The sequence below is a fragment of the Durio zibethinus genome, chromosome 2 (assembly GCF_047325235.1).
Source record: "Durio zibethinus cultivar Kanyao isolate XHJ-2024 chromosome 2, ASM4732523v1, whole genome shotgun sequence".
NCBI classification, from domain to species: Eukaryota; Viridiplantae; Streptophyta; class Magnoliopsida; order Malvales; family Malvaceae; genus Durio; species Durio zibethinus.
Window position 1 is genome coordinate 34,614,364 of NC_143163.1, and position 11,609 is coordinate 34,625,972.

At 30.8% G+C, this 11,609-nt stretch overlaps 1 protein-coding gene and 1 non-coding gene across 12 annotated transcripts; both read right to left on the minus strand.

Annotated features, from left to right (window-relative positions):
- Positions 1 to 443: 443 nt before the first annotated feature.
- TRNAK-CUU (transfer RNA lysine (anticodon CUU)) lies at positions 444 to 516 on the minus strand. Its single transcript has one exon. It is a non-coding gene; the product is annotated as a tRNA-Lys (tRNA).
- A 914-nt stretch (positions 517 to 1,430) lies between these two features.
- Positions 1,431 to 6,861, minus strand: LOC111317984 (U-box domain-containing protein 6-like). 11 transcript variants are annotated; one of them, XM_089753225.1, is made up of 7 exons: positions 6,565 to 6,861; positions 6,318 to 6,386; positions 5,405 to 5,468; positions 4,878 to 5,063; positions 4,563 to 4,670; positions 3,019 to 4,199; positions 1,431 to 2,711 (listed from the first exon to the last, which is right to left on the minus strand). In XM_089753225.1, exons 3-7 carry the CDS (start codon positions 5,453 to 5,455, stop codon positions 1,916 to 1,918), a joined length of 2,322 nt encoding a protein of 773 aa, XP_089609351.1. In that variant the 5' UTR covers positions 5,456 to 5,468; positions 6,318 to 6,386; positions 6,565 to 6,861; the 3' UTR covers positions 1,431 to 1,915. The 11 variants fall into 11 exon arrangements, with proteins under 11 accessions (XP_089609351.1, XP_089609322.1, XP_089609301.1 ...); XM_089753196.1 differs by having other exon boundaries at positions 5,405 to 5,481; XM_089753175.1 differs by having other exon boundaries at positions 5,405 to 5,494; positions 6,565 to 6,860.
- Positions 6,862 to 11,609: the final 4,748 nt, after the last annotated feature.

The window sequence follows — 11,609 nt, forward strand, 5'->3', positions numbered from 1 at the left end:
TAACAGGGGCATGAAAATATTAAGATAACGAAAGTTACTTTAAACACATGAGGTACAACTGGTACTGGCCTGGAGAATAAGGAAACATAGTGTACAAGGAAGCATTAGAGAATTAAATTTATAAATATGATTCTGAAATGCGAGACAAACACAGGAAGCAACAGAAAAAAGTAGAGGGAGCAGAGCAAAGTGAATTTTAATCATCCTGCTTTCAACTTTTGCATATGACACGAATTGCTACTTTTTATTCATCATACATAAAAAGTACTGAACACCACTTGCATTGCTTTGAGGAATTAAACCGAACGGATATGGCATTTTAGCAGATATCAGATATCAAATCAAACTTTTTAGTCGACTGAAAAGAGAAAACAAACAAAATAAGCCTGTCCGCGAAATGGCAGAATTCCTAGAAATCACCAAAGCAATATAAAGGCATAAAACGCCCACCGTGGGGCTCGAACCCACGACCACAAGGTTAAGAGCCTTGCGCTCTACCGACTGAGCTAGACGGGCTTTTAATTTTATTTACCAAATATAAATTAAGATGGTTAATTTGATACCATAATAAAAAATAATTAATGAAAAAGAAATGTATATAAGTAAAGTTAATATTTATTAATAAAAAATGTTTATATGTAAAATTAATAAAAAAAAAGAAAATATCTATATTTGCATGAAAAATAATTAATTATTTGATACCATGATCGAAAATAATTAGTGAAAAAGAAATGTATATATGTAAAATTAATAAAAAAAAAAATATCTATATATATTTATATGGAAATTTAAAAAAATGATTTTATTTTCCTTTTCATTAATTTATATATATATATAAATATTTTCATTTTTATATTAATTTGTATATAAATATAAGTATTTTATTTTTATTAATTTTATACAAAGACATTCCTTTTTATTAATAAATAATTTTTATTTTTATATTTATTAAAACTATATGTACATCGAAAATTTTATCAGCCATAATAAAAAATAATTAGTGAAAAAAAATGTTCCCATGCAAAATTAATTAAAAATTGATAATTACTTTTATGACCTCTAATTTACATATTATTTGACTAAATATACATATATTTTGTTTAAATGCATATAATCACTTGTAATCTTGAGTTACAGCTCATTGAATATTAAAATCATAAAAGTAATTTTATTTTGTATTAATTTATATATTAGTATTATTTTTAATAATTTTTTTTAATCATGGTACCAATTAAAAAAATTTTGTCAAACCATCCCTTTTGAAAATTTCTCATATTTACGCATTTTTATCATGTATACATTTTTGCCATTTCATTGTTTACATGTACTAGAATATACTAACATATCGTTAACTTAATTGTAAAAAGACTTATATAGTGAAAAATAAAAAACTTATTTAAATTCAATAAAAATATAAAAACTTAATTAAATTATTTTAAATATTTCAAGAGCTTTTTTATCAAAGAGAGATTACTGCATTTTGTTTTTTTACTTTTAGTCACTAAAACAAAAAGGTTATTTCCATATTTGGATGTCAGGTGTGTCGCCACTAACCAGCACCGCCTTACGATATGTAGGATGCTATAGTTGAGACATGAGCCAGTATCTGCGAATTGTACTATCTTAAGTCTGTGCTTCAGAATAATTTCCGTTGGTTGTTGGCGTGTAACACATAACTACTCACGTGGAGCAACTGCCTGGTTTTTTTGAAGATGAACCTAACCCTTAATTATGACTTACATGGTACATGTATTCCTACCCAGAAGAGGAGAAGACGCAAAAATCCATAGATTACAGAGGGCCTGTACATTTCTGCTTCTCTATGATAACCAAAAAGTTAAATACTGTCCATTGGAACTGGGCATGAGAAATAGAAAAGAAGATACAATGGAAATTTACAATAGCTTGCCACGCTTTAACACTGGTACATGGAGTAGCTCTTGCTCTTCCATAGAAAGCTCAAGGCTTTCCCCATTTTTCTTCTTGATACCGATTTACACAATGGCCTGGATTCTTGAGCTGAGGATGCAGCAGGCATGGGATCTCGATTGCTTTCTTCTCTCCGGTGTATGTCTGCAGGCGGGTGATCCCGTTGCCGCTGCTCCCGAAAAAGCATCAGAAGTTTTTGCGACTTCTCCCTCCCTCTTGTTGTTCCATTTACTTGAATTGACACCAATGCAGGAATCACGCCTTCTTGTAGGACCATTTGACTACATTTCTCATTTCCATTACAAAGGAGTAGAAGGCATGAAACAGCCTGCTCTTGCTCAATCGATTCGCCAGCATCCAAAACTGATGCCAGACCACTTATAAGACCAGCAGCTGATACCATCTCTTCTTTTCCTGCTTGACTTGAAGCTAAATTTAGCAAAATTGCAATGGATTTCTCCGTCCAGACATGGTCACCCGAGACCACAAGTGACTGGAGGCCATTAACTATGCCAGCAGAAAGAAGGCTAGGAATATTGAAGCGCACAGTAGAAAGATTATAAAGAGTGTGAAGGGCATCAAGCTTGCATTGTGAATCAGTTTCACTTCCAAGTAGCTGGACTAAAAATGGGACAGCCTTACTTGAGCCTATGATAGACTTGGCTTGCTCAAGGCAAGATAGATTAAGATAGAGAGCAGTTGCTGATTCATATGCATTGGAGTTGGAAAGCATATCCTCCAGCAATAAAATCACTCCAGCTGCTAACATCAATTCTTTGTTCCTGAAATTTTTTTTTTAAAAAAGGGAGAAAGGAAACTAAATAAGATTCAGCTTAGCAATACATATATAATGTCAATCAATCATAATGAATAATAGTGTTAAAATGAAAGACATGACAATGTTCTTTCCCCCTCCCATTCATTTGATAGGATCCTTTCTCCTACAATGTTTGCATTTGGTGGGTCATTTAATAAATTAAAGTTCACCAGCAGCTCACCAAAGGCTAAGAGAAAAAGAAACCCTGTATTGCTCATCAATATTAATGGGTGGATTTAACCAAGCAAAGGCATAAAACATGAGTAACAAACCTGTTATTGTTGACAGCAAGGTTAAAGAGAGCCATTGCCCCAATTTCCTGAGCCATTGCATTCCCTTCACGCACAGCTGACTCTAGAAATTGCAATAATCCTTCAACAAAGCCATTAGCCCCCATAAAAATCCTGGCCTCCTCGTCATCTTTCAGCAAAAGCCTTATTTGTTCCACAACTTTGCACCTTTTCCTCAAGTTCTCTCCTTCATTCAGGACAGATAAGAAATCCTGATATCTTTCTAGCACATTAAGCTCTGAAACTTCCTCCCGAGGAGATGGAGGTTCATTTTCAGCTTCATTTCCTTCCACTACCTCAATGGCACCACTCTCCTTTAAAGGAACCACCTTAGCCCCCTTTAAGTTGCATGAACCAATATTATCCATTGATCTAGAATTAGCAGTCTCAGACTCAGACAAGGCCAGTCTCCAGTAGTTAAGATCAAGAGACTCTGGGGGACAATCAGGAATAGGAACTCCATTCTGTTCACACCAACTAGCAATGAGACCCTTAACACAGTAATTAGGAGTCAAAGAGAGATGTGGGAGCTTCTGTTGAGTCTTTGGGCAGGTGTCATGACCATCACTAAACCATTTCTCAATGCAGATCCTTTCATAAGTCTGTCCAGATGCAATTATGACTGGATCATACATAAGCTGCAATGATATTGGACATCGTAATTCTTCAGGTGGAAGGGGTATCTGCCCAGATCTCCTAATATTTGGCTTGAAATTGAAAGAACTGAGCTTTGATAGCTGCGGCTCAAATGCGTGGCCAATACCACCAGCCCCTCCATCCTCGATAGAACCCAGAACAGTGGGGGAACAAGGTGTTGAACCCTGTGAGTCATTATCATCTGAAACCTCACTGCGAAATAACTTGGAGTATTTTCTCATGAGATGTAAAAGATAAGCTACGATAGATTCCTTCCTCTTGTCCTCCTCTGCACGGGCTCTTTCTATCAGCTTCTTGAGAGCCCTTCTTTCAGTTAGGGCTGCTCTAGAAGAAGTGATACCAAGTATAGTAGCAGCCTGGTGAAAAGACTCAAGCTCATTGTTATCATTACAGTCATCAAATTGTCTCCCATGCTGGAGTAATGTAACTATTTCATCACCAACTTGCTTCTCAGATGGATCAAGTGAGAAAACAGTCCCCTCAAGTTCACTTACAATCTCTAAAATCTGAAGCCAATCAAGTAATTAGAAATATTGTGAATATACAGGCAAAAGCACAGCTACTACACGGTTTCACATTGGAAGGATTGTACTGCAGGTAATTCCAATACAACCATGAGACAACATATTTCCTAAAAGAATTTAAAAAATATTCTTGATTTGAACCACAAGCCTTAGGGAATATAAAAAATGCACTGGGATGATGCGTATAAAACTCTTAACACCAAAACAACACATAATGAAACTGCTTACAAAACAAAACCCTTATTATTATTTTTGTTTCTTTGGCAATTAGACCCCCTATTTATTTAAACACTCGAAAAATTACATAAACTTTCAATCTCAAACTAGGAAGGGGGGAATCATTACCTGACATGCAATGGACTGTGGAACTATATCTTCTACACGCCTAAGACTATCAATAAGAGCATATTTTGCCTTCTCAAATTTTAAAAGTACAGAATCTCCAGTAATAGCCTACATGAGAAGCACAATAATACCATTAGCAAACATCTGGAAGGGAGAAAGAAACATGGTGGAAAATAACAAAGTTGAAAAACCATTTGGTGAATGTATCAAACAAAAGTCAAAACCACTACTCCAAGCATATACACGAGTACATGTACAATTATGCATACATATATCTTCTGTGTGCATGTTTCTGTGCACAAAGGAAACTCTTACCAAGTAAAGTTTACTACATGTTGAACAATGTTGAAGAATATTTTTGGCCTTCTCTAGAGCTATATGCAATGAGCATAGAGCCTGAATGCCAGATTTGCTCCTAGGCCGTGCTGCTTCCAAGGAAGGGAATATCAACAAGACTTTGCAATAAATTGCTGAAAGTGCCTTGCACATTTCTCCATGTAACTGCATAAGAAAAAAAATTCACAAAATAAGAAAACTGTGAAATAAGCACGTCTTTCTTTCTTTGTCCTACAATAAAAAATGTAGCAAGATTCAACCATTATAGTTGCCCAAATGCAAAAGGCCTTTGATTTTAAGAAAAACAGTTAAAAAATTATGAACTTAAGAGATGGATTGATGCCAAAAAAAGTTATGCAAAAAGTACATTCACAAAATAAAAAAACTAACTAGCAGGCATATCCCCATTTTTGAGAAGTTAACTAGAATTTAAAGAACAGCAAAAGTAGAAAATGTCAGTTCCAATACTTCAAGTCTAACATATCCACATGCTATCAAATTTATACCTTTGCATCACTAGCTGCAAATAGGTTCTCTTCGACCTCAGAAATTTCCATAATTTAGCACTCACTGCAGGAAACCACTAAAATGCAAATCTATATCAATTGAAATGCAAAAGGAAAACAGAAAACAGTTAGATAGGTTACAAACTAACCACCAAAAATTATTTCAAAACACCACACAAAGTTCAAACTACATTGATAACTTCAAAGTTTTATCCCCTGAACTAACATAACAATCTGGAAAATTCATTTTCTTTCTCTTTGACACAAAAATTCGTTACCAACCATGCATCAAGAATACCAATAAAAAAATTTCTCCACACCTCTTTTGTTGCATTGCAACCAAATCAAGCTTTATGTATTTCAATTTTCCTCAAAAGATGCACCTCAACAAAGCAAATGACTTATCAATCTCAGTTCAATAGTTCATTTTTGTTATATAAACAATAGACATATTATTCAGAAAAAAATACAATTTTCAAATATTTCCTATCTAACATACGCGTAGGATTAAAAATAAAAGATTGCATACATGAAATGGATAAGGAAAAGACCTCCACATAAATCAAATACACTTGGCAAAATGAGCATTCTTGAATAAACTATTGATCTGGTCATCGTTGCAAATTCGAAACAAAGGCAAATAAAAATATGTATGTAAGGAAAAAAATGCAGAATTTTGATTTTAATCTACACATTTCATCAAACACCGTAAGACGGAACTCGAAAAGAAGATTTCCAGTAAGGAACAAACAATTATGATTGGTTTTAAGACAGAACAAACAATTTGATTTGGACATCTCATCAAACAAGTGATAATTGAAGATTCTCAATAGAAGTAAAGAAACCGTTAAATCAAAAGAGTACTGTTAAAGGAAAAAAAAAAGAAAGAATCTAAGATTGATTGGAAAATGACCTTGTGAAATCCCAGAGATCTTAACCGAGACAAGACACAACGAAAATCACCATCAAAACGCGATTTTTCCTACGGAGATTGCGAAAAAAAAAAAAAAGAAACAGATACGCAACAAACACGGAATTACAAAAACAAATTTAAAAAAAAAAAAAAACCTCCTATTTTCAAACACAGGAAAAAAATAACTATTTTATTTTGAAAAAATTAAAATGGGGATTGAATCTGAATTAGGGTTCAAAAAAATTACCGGGAGAAAACGGAGGTAGCCTAGGAGGCTTCATATAAAAGAGCATTTAGAGAAAAAATGAAGAGCCAAACAGGGAATTAGGATTCCAATGATCCCGTCTCATCGTTCAGTTAGATTTTTGGATTCAAAATTTTGTTGCCCGAAGTAGCGAATTTCTCGGACTAAATAGAAGTAAGAGAGAGAGATTGAAAACAAAGAGAGAAACACTGGATGTTTGGTTATTGAAACTGAGGGTAAATAGGAAGGAATATTGGGAAAAATATTTTAAAGGTTTATTTTAAGCGGGATTAAAAAATAACTGTGAGAGTGTAGAGAGACCTTTTTTTTTTTTTTGGAAAACGTTTAATAATTGTTTAATTAAAATTTTAAAAATGAATTTTTGAAATTGGATTTCTTCGTTTATGTCTCCCAGGTTCGCCGGCCGACATATGCCGACCTCCTCGTTTGTCGGTTAGCAGATTTGCCATAAATGTTATCAAATGACTCAATTGTCCTTTTAAGTTCATAATAACTAATCAACTTTTTTTTTTCTTTTCTGTCACGTTTGATACATTAGTTGTGATTGTTTTTATTTTATTGGCAGTTAAAAAATCTTCTAAAAAAATTGTTCTGAAGAAATTGAAACTAAGAGAGAGTTTATAAAGATTTTAGCACCAGTTAAACTAACTATTTCTTTACACATTGGATTAAGGTCAGTGGGGAGAGAGTTTCCAACTTGCCATCTAACTCACTCCTACAAAAAAAAAAAAACAACAACAACAGAGTTAATAGACCAAAATCAAATTGAACAATTTAAAAAGTGTAATCTTAACATATTTTTTGAAAAGGTTTACTAATTTACCTTGTAAACAATCTTATATATTAAAATATTTTATAATCAAATTTAAAATTTAATTTAATTTTCTAAAGACATTTTTTTTGTTTCTATATTTATAAAATTGTCTATGAAACTCTCGTATGGCTTTCCCCTCTACAACTAATTCTTTATTAAATATATAGTATAATTTAAGGATTAAAGGAATGATTTATGCAATACTTTGGAGGAAAAGAAACTAACTTTGATTTCATTGGCTGCGGAAATGTTTCCATGCAGGAGCAGTGAGTACTGAAGCGGGGCATTCATATAAATATGTTTTATGTTTTTAGTCGTCTTATCTTTTTTTTTTTTTGAAACTATGTCGTATTATCATTTTAATTAAACTAAGGGGTAAAATTTTGGAAAAAAATTCTTTTTAAATAATTAATTAATAAAATATAAAAACACTAAATTAAAATGCTATTTTTCATATTTTATATTTTTACTAATACTAAATTATTAAAAATGATTAATACTTGCAAGTATTGAAATTAATATAATAAATTTCATATTTTATTTTTTATTTTAATTAATTTTGGGTTGTTTTAGACTGGACCAAACCCAATGATTTTTAGGTATAATTTTAATTTTGATTATTGTTATTTATTTTAATTTGTGATTATTTGATTGATTTAAAATTTATGAAATTGTTGCAAAAATTTATGAATAACATAACAAAGAAATTTTAATTAAATAAGTTGAATACTACAATGTAATTATTTAATAAAAATCTCTTTAAAAGAAATTAAAAAAAAAAAACTTACAAGTGGTAATTTTCTAAATTATTCTAAGTGAAAAATGATTATGGAATTTTACCAATAAACCTATCCATCGATTGGACTGGGCCTTAAACAAAAATTTTCAAATTAAGATCTTACCCAAATTGTTATTTTATTGATAAAAATATTTTTATTTAAATTTAATTTAAAAAACTTTTAAAAATAAACAATATTAAAATAATTTTTTAACAGTCCAATATTATTTTGATCAGTCAACAGGTTTAACCGAATGGGCGAGTCAACCTTAGGCAAGGCTGAAAAAGTTTCAACTGAACGTGGCTCGGTTCGGTTAGATCCACAAATACCTCCATTTACAATTGTTTATGAAGTAATCTCCAAATTATTTTTACAAAATGATTGATTTAATCAATAATAAATCTTTATTAAATATATACTTTTTTAAATAATTAAAAATATATATTATCAATTAATTAATATTTTTGTATTAAAATATTCATAAATATATCAAACATAATAAAAAAAAAAATCTTCTCAAAAATAAACTTTGATGTAGCTAGGTCTAATTCTAGTTATGTTCTTATTATAATAACATGGTTAATACTGTAAATATATGCTTTTGTAATCTAAAATTTAATTTCATTAATTAATGTAGTTAAAATTAAAAATAACAATTAATAATTTTTAATTTTTAATTTTAATTATTACAAGTCTTTAAAACTCAAAATTTCACTTAATTAATTTATATATTTACTTTTAAAAATAAATTTTAACAATTTTAAATTTTAAATCTTAAATCTTAAATCTTACCTTAGGATTTTTTTTATCATCACATTTTTTATTCCTTTATTAAAAAAAAAAAGGGGGATATGCCCACCCAGCCACGTGGGTACGCCTTAACAAACAATATTAACTGAACCAGCGCCCCAAAAATTGTTTACTCGCCACTCGGGTGCCACATTCATGGAATTCCCCGTTGTTTTTTCCATTTTTTTTTTTCACCGCTGCCCCAATCAATGGTGAAAGAACCGTCGTCTCATTATTCTCATCAATACAGAACCACGTCCAATCAGACGTGCAATCCACGCCACGTGCTGTCCGAATTTGCCGATGTGATGCGGCCTCGTTAAGTCATAGCAGCGTATCCTTCAACGTCCTAATCTAGTCGGGGCTTTTTCAGGGTTCGATCAGACTGTGTCATTTACCGTCGTCCTTTTCATGCTAAAATAGTATACTTCCTACGGAACTTACTGGAATTGGAATGCAGACTGCACGTGTCAATTGTTTGGTGGACATTCCGTTTGCTTTAAACAAGTCCATTAGACGACGAGATTGTTGGCAGAAGACAGTTTCATTGCTATAAATAGAACATGGAATCGCATTCATTGATTCTTGCACATGCAGCCAAACTTTTTCTTTTTCTTTGTTTGGTTGAAAATGGGAACTTTGGACCATTTTCATATCTTGTTCAGTTTTAGTTTATAAAAATGTAAAGTCTAAAGATATTTTTGTCTCAAAAGTATCATTTCATTAAATTTAAATAAAGACGAGAGATACGTATTATTTTTTTAATTTATTAAAAACTTTATACTACAATCTTTAATTGATCATTTGCTTATCAATTTTTGGTAGATTGAAGAATATTTTATATGTGTTTAAATTCATTTGATCAGGTAAATAATATATTGTTTACTTCCATTAACAATTATTTTCACATAATTTTACATTATTTCAAGATCAAAAGTCAGATTTTCTTCTTGCACTCTATTTTCTGATTTTGGTTCAAATGAGTTTAAGAAAATTTGAAGCGTAATCAAGTTCTTTTTCAATTTAGTTATTGTATTTTAGAGATAATGTCTTTTAAAAGTCCATTTGCATCGTAATTAAGAGACTATTATCCATAGGATAGTTTCATGGAAATGCATTGCCTAAAGAGTTATTTCTTTCTTTCTTCTCCATTATTATATTGTTGTATTGTTGCCATAAACTCATATACAACATATACATTTTTTATTTTGAAAATAAAAATTTAAGTTTTTTTTTAATGTGATAAAAGAGATTTTCACTATATCATAATATCATTTTATGATTAAACCTTTAAAAGTACAATCATAGAAAGCAATTATAACGTAATAGAAATCTCTCCCACCTCATTGTCAAAGAACCTTTGAACTTAGACCAAAAATCTAATAAGTCGAAAGAATCTAAGCTAATAAACACAATTTGGCACATGTCATGTGGAGCAAATATGCTTGTGATAATTCGGCCGCCATCTTGTCCTTGAAGCCAAGCACCTCATTATAAATCAATTGAGATGGATTTCGCGTGCTTTGCTTTTCATCTTTACCTCCCATACAAGATATACTAATAATATATATTTAACACGAGGAGAATCGGAGCATGCACTCCTCTACTTTTGTTTGCTTTCACTTCACTCCAAAAACTTCAACAAACCAATACTTGTTATCGAGCTTTTTTTTTATCTGATCGTCAAGGTGCATGATCCTTTGAGCTTAGAGCTAGCAATTTAGGGTAATTGTGTTTCATGTCATAAACATGTAAACACATTTACGCTAACTTTATGTTTTAAACTTGTTTAAGACACTAAACATGAACGAGCACATCTAACCAGTTTAATTACTAATATTTATAACACATTTAATAAATATATAAAGACTACTTTAACCTTTTAACAATGATTTTGAAAATTAAATATAAAGTGATAATCATGTTAATTGTATAATATTAATTTATTAATAGACACTATTTTTTTTTTTTTGGTTTAAATAGCTTGTTCTTTGTAATTAATTTGAAAATTAGCACAAAAAAATTTAAACAAGTTAATCATGTTTAAATGGGTTTATTGTGTTAAATCTTGTCCAAAAAAATTTAATTCCAACTATTTAATAAACCTATTAATCGGTCTTGTTGTATCGTATAAATGTATGTTCATTCATGTTAATACCTTATATAGACATGAGGTAATCAAGACATACAAACAAGATTACATGAATCGCCTTGACTACTTCTAGACTCAAGCATAAGGTAATTGAAGTTTAACAGTGAAGAATGTTTTTAACCTGAAACGTTAGGATTTTGAATTCATAACGAAAGTATAAATTTGAAAATTATATATTTGATTAAAAAAGATTAAAACTTAAAAAATATATATAAATATTAAAATTTAAAAATTAAATTTATTAAATATTTTATCTTAAAAATAATTATATGAATGATAAACTAACTAAGCTATATTCGATTAAAATTTAAATTTCAAAATTATCCAATGAATTAATCTAAAAATGGGATGAAATGGCTGTTGAGGACAAATCAGTAATTTCATAAAATATTGAGGCAGGGCAGTTGATTGGATCCAAGAATCCAGCGGATGAGAAAAAAGTGGGGTCGAGGCCCATATATCTTGACCAAAAGCCGGAAATTAATGGTCTGAG